Raw genomic sequence first — 17164 nt, 5'->3', positions numbered from 1 at the left:
GCTGGGGTGAGTGCCGACTATACGGCAGATGGTGGAATGTGCCTGGAGGCGTTCCACCTCTGCGGCGAGGCTCGCTTCCTCTTCTGGCGAAAGAGAAAGCCTGATGGGGGTATCCTCAGGGGCGGGCGAGGGGGCTGTGGAAGAGTCCCTCTGAGGTGGGGCGGGAGGAGCCTCCATCAGAGTCTGAAGCTTTGTCGAAGGCGAAGCGAAAACGGAAAGCCTTGCAAGAACCAAGCTGCACAAGAGGCGGAGCGGGGAGGGGCGGAAGAACAACGGGGGGGCGGAAAGAAAATGAGGGAAGGATTAAAACTAAGGCCGGGGGGGGCGGGTGAAAAAAAAAGGAAAAAAGGGGGGGGGACGAAGGAGACGGAGCGGGGGGCTGGGGGGCTGGCGCGAATGAGCAGAGGCGTGGGGCGCGAATGTGAAGAGGCGGCGAATGAGCAGAGAGACGGGGGGCGCTAATGAGCAGAGGCGGGGGGAGCAGGCGCGAAGGCAGACAGGAGGCAAGGAGGGGGTGTGCATGCAAGCTGCAGCGCGAGCAGGGGGGAGCGGAAGCTTCCGTGAGCGGTCTCGATCCGCAATCGTCCTGTCCTTTGCTATAGATGTGACTTGTGACCCTTCTTGCCACAATAATGACATTCAATACGAGGCGCATCAACCTGCTTTTTCTGCAAAAACTAAAAGCAATAGCAAAAACGTATGCCTTCAAATATAATAATTCTTTTTAATCATCTAAGGTTTTAAAACCTTATAAACTTTAAATCCCTTTTGTCCCTTTCACACTTGGGCTGGCCACACATGGGTTTCCTTTTCATATCCAAGCTGATGCCGTTCACACTGTCCATCCCGTGCCGGTGGCCGTGCCCACCTGCTTACTGTCCAAAGGAAAAAGACAGGGTCGTAACACTACCATACTTATATGAGTGGGTTCACACAGGTAAGACCTTGATTTCCACCCCCCTCCTCAAGGGATTACCTCATACTGTGTCAAGGATAAACCTAGGCCCATGGCTTTAGTTTCAAATGCCAAGTATGAGATCCCAAGTGTAGAGTACACACAAGATCAGGTCACAAACTCACAAGAGCAAACAACACACAGAACAACACATAACTTACACTTTTAAAAAGCCCTTGAACAAAACACAAACATTTGACATCCACATGACAACACACATTTTTGCTCTTGTGGCACCGCTTTTATCACCATCACCCCTTGATACCAACTTGGCCTACTCATTTGGTGGCTCAAAGGTTGAATCATCACATAGAACATATTTTTCATCTTATGCTCAAGAGAAATTAGGGTTTCTCAAAAATTAGGGTTTCTTGAATCAGATGCTATAGGACGCTGTAGCAACTCCCCAATGCTTGATATATGCCCTCAATTTTGAAAAATGTTGGGGGAGTTGAGATTAATGCTTCGATTAAGTAGGATTTTGTAAAAAAACCCTAAATTTTCAAGACATGAAGGCCCTAATTAGCTGTTTTTTATCTTCTCTTTGTGCTAACATCAAGCAGCTACTAATCCTCACATAAGGGGGGGCACCGCAGAAGTATTATCATTGGCATTAGCGGTTGGTACGGCTGCTCTGTGTGGGCAGCAACTCTGGTGGAGAATGGCAGACAGCAGAACAAGTGGCTGTCAGTCAGTGGCAGCAGATGTCAGGTGGCACACAGTTGGGCTGAGCAGTAGGTATACGGGAGACAGCAAGTGGGAAGTTCTAGAGAAAACTGCAGCAAAGCGGAGTGTACAGCAGCATGTAGATGGTGTGCACAGGTGGTTGCAGGTGTCTATATGCGTAGAGATGATGCGCAGCTGTCTTGGATGGTGGCCAGCAACACGGGCAGAGGGAGGCATAGACAGAAGGCAGGGACAATGTCTGAGGTACAGCAGGTACCAAGCTCTGATACCATATGAGGGAGCAGGCATTTGCTAAGGTTGCAGGTAGCTAGGCTATGGGGGCTGGAACTAGAACATCATCATGGCATTTGATTAACGCAAATAAACGAGAGAGAGAGAGAGTGAGAGTGAGTGAGTTAGACAATGCTAGAGAGAGTAAAGTACACGACTCAATGTGACATTAGCTTATATTCTTTCAATGAACTACATGTAGCTTTATAGGTTACAAAGGTTCTCTTCTGACATCATTGCTTATGTTATCACACACAAAAATATCTAGATATTATTTATACCCCTCTAAGAGGTGGTTCACACACACAAACACATAAGTGGGTATTTACTCCTTTGCTGGAGGATGTTCACACACGCACACACATATTTAGGCTTACTCCTTTGCTAGAGGATGTTCACACACACATATTTAGGCTTAATAGCCCTTCACACACACATACTACCACACTTATATGAGTGGGTTCACATAGGTAAGACCTTAATTCCCAACTTCTAGAACACATTGAAACACTTCATAATTAGAATCCTTTACTATATTACGAAGTTCAACTTGGTTTACAAGAGTAGAGGATCCTTGTAGACAAAACTGGACACCAACCATGAAGAAAAGATAGCTTATGACCCTTCCAATCTATGTGTACATTGTGATTATGAAGAAACCACTCTTTTTCTATAATTACATCTACTTTATCTAGATTCATAATCATGAAATCTAGTGGCTCCAAGTAGGCTCTATATAATTATAGGTAACTAAGACACTTGCCGATCCCAAAATTGTGTGTCCGACGGCATGTCGACACAATAATAGTGATCACTTGGCTACGTCTCACTGAAGTCCTTCCCAAAATTTTCCCTAAAAACAACTGAAACCCAAGTTAGTCCTTAACCAAATCATGAGGTAGCAAGCTAGCTCACATCCCAACCGCAACCAGCATCCGTCGATCTCCCCCGAGCGAAGGCTAGGGCTTCCTTCACAATCCCATAGGCACGTGTCTAACTCTAGCGTCCCATACCACAGGCCTTTGACATGCCAACCTACGTACTCACCATGTGCGTGGCATGAGCGTGTCTACACTCTTGGTCCAAGGCAAACCTTCAGTGGTGCATTGCACAACTATGTCTCACAGTGACCAAAGCTCTCACTTATATAGTGATAACTATGCCATAAAAAAATAACTCGCTATAAGGGGCCGTGAAGCTTGTTTTATCAATCCAAGAACCCTAGCCACGTAATTGCCTACTAATCTCGGGACCCCCTAACCTCGCTGGATTCGATCTCTAATCCGTAGATTAGTGTCCAAGTACATAATAGTCTCCACTCCCAACATCTGCACAATCATGAAGTTATGAGTACCCCCAGGGTCAAAAAGAATGTGTAGATTTTTCCCCACAATTGACCCATACTTCTGTATTAGGCCTGTAGGACTTAAAACTTTCATATTAAAGCTACAATCCTTGCAAGAACTATGTTCTAAAACAATAATATGTACAAAAATAATCTCATCTTTAGCCTCAATCACATGGGCATCCTTTGACTTTCACTTGCCCTTCAACAATGAGCATTTCATCCTCATGTGCCCTTGCTGACCACAAGTGAAGCACCGACTCCCCTTAATGTACAAAAGGGTCTGCTCTAATTTCTTTGATTTCTTTGATTTCTTCGAATTGGGGTCACCCAAAGTCTGTGATTGACTGTGAGAGTCTGTGAAGTCTTCACATGCTTAAACTTTTGTTTACAATGGGATGTTGCCTAGTCTATCACTGAGGGTTGTTGGGGTCCCTTTAGTTGTTTCTTCGCCAATGTCCCATCGAAAATCTTGGCATATCGGATGAAATCATCCAATGTTTTTCTTCGGAATACTAGAGCTAATATCCATCTTCGGAATACTAGAGCTAATATCCATTAGGTAATCCATCCACAAAGACTTCCAGAATAGTAATGGGGTCCCCTCAGCAGCTTCAGGCCACAACTCCAATCACACATAAAAAACAGCCCTCTTCTCATCTCTCTGACACACGAATCACACGCAATCCTTGATGCCAACAAACCTTTTAAAACTTCAGTACAGCAATTTGCTTTTGATAGAAAGAGAAAAGGAATACGGGGGAACTCCAACATCTATGATGCCTAGACGCACATACCTCTTCAGCCTCTACGTTGGGGTGGTCTGATACCAACTGTGAAGTCCTTCGCAAAATCTGCCCTAAACACAGATAGAAATAAATCCAAGGTTATTGGCTATTTCTGGCTAGATTGTTATTTATAGCAGCAATAAGCACTATATAAGTGAGTCTTGGGTTATTATTCATTCATTGTAGTCTGGACCTGGACCAAGAGGCTTACTCATGCCATGGACACGGCAGTTCACAGGTTGTCTTGCCAAAGGTCCCTCAAGATAGGCTCTGGTAGTATTGGATGCCAGGGCGGACTAACTTGGCTTGTGGGGAATGGAACCTTAGCCCCCGACTCCGAGGAGGTTTGCGAACGCGAACCTATGGTTGAGTGGTGAGCTTCCATGCACCCCTTTTATTTTGTTGCTCGAATCTTGTTTATGCATGTATATTAGGTGATCCTTGGGAGGAGTCCCTCACAAGTTCAACACCCCAGTAGCAACTTCGAACCACGTGATTCAACTGAGACCTGTTGCATTGCGCACAACCCGTGTGTTTTTTGCACATTGGCAGCATGGTTTTGATCCGCCTCTCCGACCCTAACTAGAGTATTTGGATTCTCGGTCACAAGTTGTTTTCTAGGCCCCAAGGAGTACTCCAGTCATTGAGAGAATGATAGGACAAGTGTTGGAAACCCTGGTAACAACCGCCTTGATACTTCTGCGTGTGGTTGGGACCCCTTCACTTCGCATCAACATTTCCTCTCTCCGGACACAATACCACACGTCATCTCTCTTTGATGCCTCTTGGGGGGACCCCATCCTTCACGTGGAGTACTCAAGCCTTCCTAGCAAGTGTTTCATTTGCTGTCAGATGGGTCACCTGCCATCGTCACCACTCTAGGCGAGCTCTAGCCGCTGGTCCCCACCCCCCGCCTAGGGGCTAGTGGAGAGAGCGGACTGAGCGCCACAACGCCACCTCTCCCCTCCAGCAAGACGGAGCACCAGAACCCTATCCCTGAGGACGAGGATGGGGATAGGTAGTAGACGACAAGCGAAGGTAGCACGATGCCCTACCAGAGCAATGCGCCACCGCCAGGCGAGACAGTCCAGACTCAAGTAGAGACAATCGAGCATTTATCCCGAGATCCACCATCCAGAGTGAAGGTCCCACCCACTTCCTAGAGGGTCCTAGCATGAGGTCCAGTCTAGAGACCGGTCCCACAGAAGCAATAGTGTCCAAATCTACGACATGGACGCATGCCCAGAAAAGGTTCAACGGAATACTCATGACGATTCCCACTCAAGAGCGTTTGGTAACAAGCTAGAATGGATTCCTTGTGAATGTACTTCACACATGTATTATGAGATTAAGCATCGTATAAGTGATAGGTCACTTATGAGCCTTGGGCATCCGGCGAGGCCACAGTTTAAGTGTGTGTGAATACTTATGGCCATGTATATAAGTCACTTTCTCTCAGCAAGTTTTTCAGGCTGTAAGGCAACATCAGTTGTTTTTGGAATTCACTGTGTTTCTTAAGAAGTTAGTGAGGGATTATTCACAGTTACCATACCTTTCACAGACCTTCTTTGGGGAAGAGGAAGTAAGTCCAACAACCTTGAAAAAGATTGGTGAGGTTGCATATAGACTAGAGTTTTTTTTTTTTTTTTCCGAGAAAAGATCCTTTCATTAGTTATATAATGAAAAACGCCCGTAGGGCTACAACAGAACTCTCCTGCTCATAAGAGAAACAGAGCAGGAGAGAATACAGCATGGCAGCCCGGGAGACTCTCCCTAGGTGCTGCAAAATGCAAGCATCAGTACAAAGGACGAGAGGCTAAATCATACAATAGGGGGGGGGAAGAGCCAAACAGGTGGCCTGTAGTGCCAACGGGGGGATCCCGTGTGTAAGGTGTAGAAGAGGCCACAACGCCAAGTGGTGTGAAAGGCCTGGCGCCGCAAGATTGCCTCATCCGAGTCTCCCCGGATGCGGTCGTACTGTCCTCGCAGGGTGTGGATCAACTCTTGCCAAATCCCCCGTACAGTCTCTGCTGGTGGCTCCAATCTCCCCTCAAAGGCCGTAAAGCACCGGGCCCTCGAGGTGAACCAGATGGTGAGGCTGCTGAGGAGCTCCCATCGTAAATCCCGCTCCTGTGTCCAGCTGGCGGACGAGAAATCCGGTGCCGGAACCAGGTGAGGCTGGCCCCTAATAAATCTGATGGCCTGACTGCCCTGCTCCGTCTCATAGCCCATAGCAGGCCCTGACGAAGTCGACCAAGCAGCGGCACCCCACGTAAACATACCCTCTGGAGAGAGGGGAGCCAGAATACGCAGCATCCGCAGCCAGATCTGCTGCGCCTGAGGGCAATCCCAAAGGCAGTGTCTCTGTGTCTCCATAGGGTGGCCGCATCCGGGACGCAGGCCGCCGGAAGACCGCTGTAAACAAGCCAAGTGCCAACTGCTGAGCCCCTGTGGGCGACCAGCCACTGAAAAGTCGAGATCCTGCGGGCCTGTCGACTAGCCCAGAGCCGAGCCCAAAAATCCTCCAGGAACTCCTGTGAGAGCCCCTGTAGCCGCCAATGTCCCGCTGCCGCTGGAGAGACCGTCCTCCTCGCCGTCAAAATATGCCGCCCTAGCCGAACAGTATACTGGAAAAAGGTAATCTCTGTGGCCTCGAGGGATGCATAAGGATCGTGCCACTCGTACTCCCCGGGTCCAACTGTAGCCGGGCCAAGGGGCGCGCTGCATATGCCCATATACGCCAATCCGGGAGCACAGCAGCAGGATCGGGGTCTATATGCCACTTCCAAGAAGCGGCGGCCACTACCCTAATCCTCTGAAAGGTGCACTCTGCAACCAAAGGCGACTCCACCTCCACTCGCTGGAGTCTGCCCTCATCCTGAATCTCATAGTAGAGGCAACTGCCATCCTCAGTGCAAGCTCTGACAGCAATCAGGATCTCCAACTGTGTAAAGGCTCCCATCCACCGTGGGGTCACTGGCTCGAGAGGCGTGAACCACTCCTCTGTGAGTGCCTACTGAATATCATCTCTCATAATCAACCCCCCTCTGAAGTGACTCAGCCTCTCCACCTGGATCTCCTCTGGGAGACTGCAGAAGGCCTGCCAGTCTCCAAAACTACGAGCTGGGCGTGCCGCTAGAGGCCCCCAGGCTAAACGAGGCCGAGAACCCAGCATATGACCCTGCTCTGTGCGAACCGCTGGGCTCCAGATGAGCGGCTGTCTGGCCCGCTCCTCAACACAAGAAGGAGGTCGCTGAGAGAGCCCCGGTCTCAGCAGCTCCCAAGCTCTCAGGATACTCAAAGCAAATCTGTCCTCCCATCCTCTACTGAGGCCTGTCCTCCTCATCTCTATGAAGATCCAGCGAATCTCTGGTGCCCAAGTGCCCCCTGCTGGGGGCGCCCGAGCTCGCAGCCGTTGCAAGAGGAGCTCTTTCCAAGGCTTTGCGCCTGGAAGCAGCCCCCGAACAATAAGCTTCCCTAGTAAGGCTCTGCTCTGATCGACTGGATCTATAATGCCCAAACCTCCCTGAGCCAGCGGAAGTGTAATAACTGCCCATGCAACCTTTGCCCGAGCTGGCTGACCGTCCCGCCCAGACCACAGAAAGTTCCTGATCAGCCTCTGTACCTGGCTGATGCAAGAGCTCGAGAAGATCCAGCAAGACGTAATGTACCACATGGTCGCTAATAGCACCTGATTTGCCACCACCACCCTCCAAGCCAAGGATAGTCGAGCTGTACTCCAATACAAAAGCTTCTTCCGAATGCTCAGAAGAAGCGGAGCAATCTGCTGCTCAGGTGACAAATCTAGGCCAATCTGGCATCCCAAATACCGCACTGCTGTGCCTGGAGGAATCCATCTAAAACCGGGGTCCGGGCTCCATGCCGGAGTGGGAGCACTACTAATCCAAAAGGCCACTGTCTTGCGCCAATTGATCAATGCTCTCGAAGCTGCACTAAAAACCTGGACCGATTGCTCTGCCCGAAGGAGATTGGCCTCTTGGCCATGCAAAAATAAGCCCGTGTCGTCTGCAAACTCAGCATCAAGCAAGTCCTCCCCCTGGACTGGGAGCTGTAGTCCTCTCAAACCAACCTCCTCTGCCGTCAAATACATGCTCATAGCCTCCGCAAAGAAGAGAAAAAGAAAAGGGGCGAGGGGACACCCCTGACGGACTGATCTGGTCAGCTCAAAACACGGCCCCCGTCCTCCTGCAATCAACACCTGGCTGCGAGCTGTGGAATACAGAGCCGCCACCGCTCTGATCCATCCTGGCTCAAAGCCCAGGCGAAGCATAGTGCCCTCTAAGAAACCCCAATCAACTCTATCGTATGCCTTCTCAAAATCGAGAAGCATCACGACCAAGTCCTCGCCAAGAAATCTAGCTCTGGCCGTCGCCTCCCAGAAAGTAAAGATGTTGTCAAGGATACTTCGCTCCTTGACAAATCCTGTCTGAGTAGCATGAATCAGCTCCCCCAGGAAGGGCTGGATCCTCAAACTCAAGGCCTTTGCTAAGACCTTGTAGACAGTATTGAGGATCGTAATAGGCCTCCAATGCCGAATATCATCTGATACTCCCTCCCCCTTGGGGATAAGATAAATCAAGCCCTCTGAAAAGCTCTGCGGCATCACCCCAGTGTCCAAAACATGCTGAACGCCCCTGCGGAGGCCTGGCCCCAAAAGGTCCCAATAGCACATAAAAAGGCCGGCGTCAGTCCGTCCTCCCCTGGGCAACTATGTCGTGGCAGGACCCTCAAGGCCTCGGCAAGCTCAATCTCTTGAAAGAGGCGCACCAAGAACTGAACGCATACGATCTGTGACCCTCCTCTGCACGTGGCCCACACAGTCTGTCTGCAAGCATCTTTGCCCTCAGTGGCTGGCTCCGCTGAAAGCAGGTCTCTATAAAATGCAGTGGCAATGGCTCTGATCTCCCCGGGCTCAGTAGCTACCGAACCATCCGGTCTACCAAGCTGGCGGACTCCTGCCCGAGCATGGCGGGGTCCAGTGATCTCAAAAAACTCACCAGTCACTCTATCACCAAGCTGCGTCCACTGAGAGGCCTGACGACGATAATAAAACTCATGTCTCTGCTCGTCTGCCTCTCTAAGCCTGGCTCAGCTGGGACGCCAACCACTCACATGCCGGCTGCTGCTCCTGGAGGCGCTGTAACGAGGCAAGGCTGCGTCTCAGTTGATGCTCCCTCTCGCGAATCTCTCCCAGCCGTGTCAAAGCTGCAGCGTGCAGAAAAGAGCTAAGCTCGATGAGTCCCTGGGCACACTGGCCTGCTGCATCCTGGTGAGAGCACTGACTATCATGCCAGATCCTCTCAATGTCCTCAGCGAGACTGGGATGTGTAAGTACCCTCTCTGGGATCCTCAACTGGAAGCTGGGCTCCCGTGTCCTCTCCTCCCATGTCAGGATAACTGGCGCATGATCTGAAAATGAGGTGCCAGCGAGAATGCCGACGGAGCCCCTCGCTCCCCTAACCAGTCGCCCACATAAAAGTGATCAATCCGTGATAGATTAGCCCCTCCCTGTCGGCGATCCGACCGAGAGAAACTAAGACTGTCCTGAGAATAGGAGAAGGCCCCATGCGGCCATGCATCAGTGATCCTCAGTGTCATGCAAAACCGGTCCCAAGCTGCAAGCTCCGTGCCGTGCACTGTAACATGACTGCCTCCCACCCTATCAGCCGGGTCCTCAAGCATGTTGAAGTCTCCCCCGACACACCAATGTGCGGCCTCTGGCAATGCATCCGTAACCTGGGTCCAGAACTCTGCTCTGGCACTAGCATGATTAGGCGCATAGACGTTGAGCACGCCCAATAGCTCATCATGCATCCTCAGAATGACATACTGTGCTCTACCAGGCACAATGATCCCTCGATCCACAATGGCCTGCCGCCATACATCTGCAATGACCATGCAAACTCCTCCCTGTCCACCCAAAGGACCAAACCCTGCAGACCAAAAGGTATCCCATTTACCAGGCATCACCGAACCATATCTCCGGATCCTGCTCTCACCCAAGTGGTGCTCCTGCATCATCAAAATATCAATGCTGGCACCAACCAGGCATCTCTGAAGCTCCTGCCTCAAGCAACCTCGATAGCGTATAAAATGTGCTCCGCCCAGGCCCTGTACATTCCATGAGATGATCCTCATGGATGACCTGCTGAGGTAGATGCTGTCTCAGCCGTGTGGCGGGCCTTCGCAAGCGGCTTGGATGGAGAGTAGTCCCCATCCGAGTGGCTGCGAATCTGCCCACCCGGTGTACTGCAAGAATCCCGGATTAGGCGCCAGTGGCTGTGGCCCATGGCTACTGCCTCTTGCTCTGATAGAGCAACCTCGTGTATACATACATATCCAGGGTTGCGTGCTAAGTCTGCAACTATACGCACGACCAAATGACGAATCCCTGAGGCATCCACACTCTCGGGATCCAAGAAAAAATGAGCCAACTCCCAGAGCCGGCCTATCACATCTGTCACCTCCAGGTCGCTCACATGATGAGAAAACTCAACTGCCTGAGTCTTCAAAGTGCTAATAGCGAGCTCTAGAGTCCACTCCCGGTCGCAAGGGCCACAGAGAGGGAAAGAGAAGGCCACTGCTGAATCAAGTGCCTCCTCCCTGCGGGCCGGAGGTATCACTACACGAACTCGGATGGGAGCTGGCTCATGGGGGGCCCTCTGCTCCAAAAAGCCGAGTGAAGGCGTAACCGAAAGCCTCCGATCGCTGTCTAACACCGAGGCGACTCAGCCGACTGTGGATAGATGATATCCGTGAAGTCCGGATCGGCATGGTGGGTCTCCTCTGTGGTGCTCGAGCGAGGTCGGTGCTCAGCGCCCTCCGGATTGCGGGCGAGCGCCAGGGGACTGCCAGGGTCTCCCGAGAAGGCGAGGCGGGTGGGGGAGGAGGAGGGGGAGGCGAGGGGGGCGGAGAGGGAGCCGTTGCCCGAGACCGGAGCGGGTGAAGGCGAAGGTGGAAGCGAGGCAGTGGGAGGGGATGGGGGTGGGGGGGGTGAAGGAGGGGGTGCTGGCATCTCCTGGTCCTCAATCGCTGTGCAGGGGTCTCCTCCTGGAGGGGAGCAAAACTGTTCCTCACGGGAACCCAGTGAGGCTGAGACTGTGGCTGCTGCTGCAGCGGTCTCTGTGCGTGCTGCTGTGACTGTCTCCCTCGGCGGCGCCCTTGTCCAGGCTGCCACTCCGAGGTCTCTGTGGCCTGGGCAGGTGTCCCGGAGGCAACCTGCCGTGCGCATCTGTGGGCGGGCCATCAGGGGCCTGCTGCTGTGGTGAGGGTCGAGGTCTCCTGCGAGGGCAGGCCTTGGCCAGATGGCCGACCTGCCTGCATATGAAGCACTGGTTCGGGAGCCCCGAGAACTCCACTCTCTGATCAATCCATCCCCCCCCCTATCCTAGGTAGCTGAATGACCTTAGGAAGCGAGGAGATGTCAGACACCAAAACTCTGACGGAGGGTAGCCCAGCTGCTTTGGCCACCACTGAAGCTGCTGTGGGGCCAGTCTCGAGTACCGAGCCCACCAATGCTCCTAGCCGAGAGAGAAGCGGAAGATACTCCCGGCGGAGTCCAAGGAAGCAAACTGTAACATGAAAAAGGCGCTCTCCCTGCTCAGCCGCTGCTGGATCAAAGCCATGTTGCCAAGGTCTGAAGAAAGCCCGAGCACCCCTGATGTCAAGGGGACTCATGGCAAGGACCTTGGCCACACTCTGGGCGGTCTCGAACTCGATTTGATAATGTCCCCGGCCCAGAAGCTGTACGTCCAGGATCTTGCCCACATCTGCAAGAAGGCGGGCCTGGAGAAGATCCCGGATCTCCCCTCTGCTGGGGCGAGTGCCGACTATACGGCAGATGGTGGAATGGGCCTGAAGGCGTTCCTCTTCCGGCGAAAGAGAAAGCCTGATGGGGGTGTCCTCAGGGGCGGGCGAGGGGGCTGCGGATGAGTCCCTCTGAGGCGAGGCGGGAGGAGTCTCCATCAAAGTCTGAAGCTCAGGCGTAGGCGAGGCGAAAGCGGAAATCTTGCAAGAAACGGGCTGCACACAGAGAGGCGGAAGACCGGAGGAAAAAAGAAAAGCAAAACCCCCTGGGGGGCGGAAAACAGCACGAGAGGGAGGGGGGGGGGTTTTTTTTAAAGAAAAAAAAACCCGGGGGGGGGGGGGGGGGGGGGGGGGCAGCTGCGCGAATGAGGCGGGCAGGAGAGCGAATGAGGCAAGGAGGAGATAGAGCGAATGAGGCGGGAGGAGAGCGAAAGAGGCGGGGAGGAGATAGCTGCGCGAAAGAGGCGAATGCTGGCGGAGGGGGGTCAGGGCGAAGCAGAGGAGAGATGGGCGCGAAGCAGGGGATGGGGCGAGAAGACGAGGAGGCGAGGAGGGAAGGGGCGAGAAGGCGAGGAGGGAGCGCAGCAGCGAGGGATGGGGCGCAGCAGCGAAGCAGGCGAAGGGGGGAGGAGAGACGGGCGGCGGGCAGAGCAACAAGGGGAGGGGTGCAGGAACTACAGCAGGCGGGGGGGGGGGGGGGGGGGGGGGGGGCAAGAGCAGGCGTAATGGCGGGGGGGGGCGCTGGTGTGCAGGTCGCGCAGGCAGGGATGGGGCGTAGCTTCAGCGAGCAGCGTTCATGCGAACCTGGCTGGGCGACAGGATCGCAACAGCAAATAGTGCATATAGACTAGAGTTGCCTATGAATGTGAAAGTTTATCCAGTCTTTCATATCAATTGAGTGAAAGAGATGTTGGGAGCTGAGGATAACCTTGTTACCCTATGTTCCACCTGCACCCAAGAGGGTGATAGATTTCAAGAAAAGGCAACTTAAGAACAAGTTGTTCCCTGAATAGAAGATTAAGTGGAAAGAGCGGAGGAGGACTCAGCTTGGGAGTCGACAACTAGTTTGAGTAAGCGTTTCCCTAATTTCGTTTAAGAGTAAATGTTTGTACAGGGGAAGAATGTTATGTACTTGGACACTAATCTACAGATTAGGGATCTAATCCAACGGGGTTAGGGAGCCCCGAGATTAGGGATTAGCAAGCAAATGCTTGGCTAGGGTTCCTAGATTGATAAAACAAGCTTTTATAGCAAGTTAGCTATCTATGGCGCACTTATTACTATATAAGTGAGAGCTTGGGTTATTATGAGACATAGTTGTGCAGATGCACCACTGAAGGTCTGGCTTGGACTAAAACAGTAGACATGCTGATGCCACACACATGGCGAGTCCGTAGGACAGCCTTGGATTGGGGGAGATTGGTGGATGCGGGTCATAGTTGGGAGGAACTAGCTTGCTACCTCGTGATTTGGTTTACAGTAGACATGCTGATGCCACACACATGGCGAGACTGTAGGATAGCCTTGGATTGGGGGAGATTGGTGGATGTGGGTCATAGTTGGGAGGTGAGCTAGCTTGCTACCTCGTGTACTAACTTTGGTTTCCAGCCGTGTTTAGGGCAGACTTTGAGAAGGGCTTCAGAGGGGCGGACGACACTACTCGCGGGGGGGGGGGGGGGGATTGACAAAGGTGGGTGGAAGCGCTTATGAGGGTGGTGGGGGTAGCGCTCAGGAGGAAGGGGGGAGAGGAGAAGTAGGTGCACAGACAGGGGGATGCTCCAGCTGGTGGCGATCGTTGCATACTACCGTAGTAGCACTTGATGAGGTCATTATTAATAGGTAAGCTGCTATGGCATCTCAGGCTCTCGGCATAGTCCCTTCTCTATCGCCCACTTGCTGTTGCTGCTCAGCTATCCTTGACATCCACTCCTGCTGCCCAGACACAAGAATATGGAATCAGGTCTGCTAGCTTTTGAATCAGTCCTGTGTCCTCCACACTGCCTCAGCTGCAATGTCCAGATTTCTAATGAGCCAATGAGTTACTTGTCTCCTTCCCTGGCGTGTTCTATCTACCTAGTTGCCTACCTGGTCTTGTACTTTCTCAATCCTCTTTCCTGTTTCCTTTTTCTTGATTTTCACCATTCGTGTTGCAGATGCTTCCACTTTTATTTTTGGACATGCTTTCAGCACATGATCCAGTGCTAGAGTGGTGAACCTTCCCAATGGAGCATGTTGAGATAATGACGGGCTATAGCTGAGGCTCTTATGGCTGAAAACAAGTTTAAAGGCTGGCAAAAGAATGGTTCAGAAAGAATGCATCGTATTTCTTAGTGTCAATGACATGGCATTTCTTAGTATCGACGACTAGACCTTGTGCTTTGAGTCCTCATGCCTATGCAATGAATATGCTGTTCTTGTATGTTTTCCCTTCAGCTTAAAAAAAAAGAAAAAAGAAATTTGTGAATTTTTTTAAGCCCATGGTTGTGCAAATGCCATCTTTCTAATTCTGAACACTTGAAAATTGTCAATGTTTTATTGAGTTTGGGGTGGTTTGAGTGAAAATGATAACAATTTACTGTCTAAATCTTGACAGGAGGAGTAACATCCTCGATGTGCCCGTATAAATGCATATCGGACAAGTATCGTATGCCCTATTGTTACACACCCCTGCAGGAGTTAATATACGCTTTTGGTGGTCCATGGATTTTTGGATTTATACTGGTTGGATTACTTGTTCTACTGGCTTTAGTTCTAAGTGTTGCCAGAGTCAAATTGATAGGGGCAGATGATTTCTCAGGCCCAACTCCAACTCCTCCAGGGGCACATATTGATCATTCGCTTCCTTTCTTGGAATCCTTGAATGAGGTAAGGTTGTAGAACAGCCATTTTGGCAATGAATGCTCCGACTCTTTCTAGCTGGTTTATACAAGATATTATCTTGCAGGTTTTGGAGACAACAAGAGTGGAAGAATCACAGAATCATGTGCACAGACTCTATTTTATGGGAAATAACTCCTTTTCAGAACCCTGGCATTTGCCACATACACCTCCCAAGCAGATTATGGAGCTCATGTCTGTAACTTTTGTCATTGTTTTTCTTGAGTTTAAAAATACTTGGGCTTTCTAGTGCTAGTTTGATAGGTCATGTTGAGAGTAGATGATGTCTTGCACAAAAGTCGGTGGTATGACCATGATCTTCCACAAGGTGGTGTGTCATGCGCTATCATGCATTATGCTAGACATGATAAATATAAGTTGAACAAGGTAAAGGCATTAAGCTAGATCCTTGGAGTTTGATGGTTGGAAAGAAAGAACGGCAGAATAACTGAACCAGCATTGTTCTTGTTGCAGATATGAGGATGCTTTCAACAGATTTGTAGATGAGATAAACTCACGTGCTGCTTATCAGTGGTGGGAAGGAGCTGTACATGGAATATTAGCAGTGCTTGCTTATCCGCTGGCATACACATGGAAACAATGGTGCCGAAGAAAAAAGGTGCAGCAACTGCGTGAGTATGTCCGGTCAGGGTATGATCATGCCTGCCTGCGATCTTGTCGTTCACGGGCTTTATATGAAGGTCTAAAGGCAAGTAGCTGCAAGCTTGGGTACTCATATAGGTCTTTGAATTGGTGCTTTTGGTTATATTATTCTTTCTTGCAAGAAATCCATTGGAGCTTCAACTGTTTTGTGGCAAAGGTTTTTACAACCTTTTGTGTTCTAGGTGGCTGCCACACCTGATCTGATGTTGGCTTACATCGATTTTTTCCTTGGGGGTGATGAGAAGAGGCCCGACTTGCCCCCACCTTTGTTGCAAAGGCTGCCGCTTTCTATTATCTTTGGAGGAAATGGGAGCTACGTGGCTGCCTATTACCTGCATAGTGATAATCTTCTGACAAGCCTTCTGGGTCAGGTTAAGGATATCATGTACTCTTGTATTTCGAATTGTTGTGATCAAAACATATGGCAGTTTTGTGACTAGGATCAAAGGCCTGCTTTAACCATGTGTTTACTGCAGGCTGTCCCTGCGACAATGTGGTATCGCATGGTTGCTGGATTAAATGCACAGCTTCGTACAGTTCGCCGGGGATGCCTGCGAAGCATGTTGTTACCAGTTGTTGACTGGCTGGGCACACATGCCAATCCTCGGCTCTCATCTCAAGGTGTTTGTGTTGATCTTGCTTGGTTTCAAGCAACTGCATCGGGTTATTTTCAACTTGGTCTTGTGGTCAGTGCTGCCAGTGATGTCTTACAGCCAACTTCCTTACCTGATATGAGCTTTGATTTTGGCCTTAAAGAAAATAGGTTTGTAATTTGCAATTCTTGAATCAGCTTATTCCCACCGCGAGTTAAAGAAATTGGAGGTTAATCTGGTCTTCCAAGCTTCCCTGACTCTGAGCTTTTATCAACAGGTCAAATAATGGTCATATTGATGATCCCCTTTTATGTAAAAGGCAGAAGGATCGTATTCCTGGTACCATTTCTCACAGAAAGATAGGAGGTGGTGTGATTGATAGAACCACAATTAAGTCCGTGGAAGACAGAAAAGATATATTTTTCCCTTTAACACTCATACTGCACAACGTCCGCCCTTTTGGTCATCAGGTAAGAGAGTTATCCTAACTTTTTGCTGCTTGAGTAAGCTTCTTGCTGCTAGAGACTGCTGATACAAACCTTGATGCATTCTTTTGTATGTTTTTCTATGGTTTTGCAGGATGTGATGGGTTTGATCATCTCAATTCTGCTTCTTGGAGATTTCAGCTTGACACTGCTGACATTGTTGCAGTTCTATTCAATATCGATAGCTGCATTCCTTGTAGTTTTACTTATTCTTCCTCTAGCATCTTTGATACCCTTTTTCACTGGACTATTTGCTCTTTTTAGCCATGGACCTGAAAGGTCTGCTTATCATGCCCGTGTATATGCACTCTGGAATGCCACTTCCCTTGCAAACACTGTAAGTTCCTCCAATGTTAGTTACTGTTCTAGTGCAATAGTGGCCTCTTGAAAGTTGATGCTCTTAAAGATTGGCATGGTATTTAAAGAGAAACTGTGCATGCACAATTATTTTCAAGGTGGGTACTTTTTGAAATCTTTCAGAACTTGTCGGAGTCATAATAAAGGGGATCAGCATTCAAAAACAAAATAAAAAATGCCTCGTGGTTTATGGATGAGCTAGTCATGTTTAATTACACTACTAGTGTCTTTCCTGTGTTGGATAGCATTCATTTATTAGCACCTAGGACATTCTCAATTAGTTCAGGTGTTAGAACATTGAATGGCTGATAGACTAA

General features: G+C 50.2%; 1 protein-coding gene across 1 annotated transcript in view; it reads left to right on the top strand.

Annotated features, from left to right (window-relative positions):
• The window catches only part of LOC147620792 (ephrin type-B receptor), a 115034-nt gene that overhangs the window by 76246 nt on the left and 21624 nt on the right, over positions 1-17164 (top strand). The window contains exons 15-21 of the mRNA XM_086825061.1: positions 14466-14737; positions 14817-14944; positions 15224-15458; positions 15595-15783; positions 15889-16175; positions 16283-16475; positions 16585-16827. Coding sequence (XP_086681187.1) covers positions 14466-14737; positions 14817-14944; positions 15224-15458; positions 15595-15783; positions 15889-16175; positions 16283-16475; positions 16585-16827 — 1547 coding nt within the window. The remainder of the gene's footprint in view (positions 1-14465; positions 14738-14816; positions 14945-15223; positions 15459-15594; positions 15784-15888; positions 16176-16282; positions 16476-16584; positions 16828-17164) is intronic.

This window comes from Cibotium barometz, chromosome 31, assembly GCF_041138505.1.
Source record: "Cibotium barometz isolate CiBa-2024 chromosome 31, ASM4113850v1, whole genome shotgun sequence".
In the NCBI taxonomy this organism is placed as follows: Eukaryota; Viridiplantae; Streptophyta; class Polypodiopsida; order Cyatheales; family Cibotiaceae; genus Cibotium; species Cibotium barometz.
Note: the sequence above shows the minus strand (reverse complement) of the source record. Positions and strands in the feature narration are given on the sequence as shown.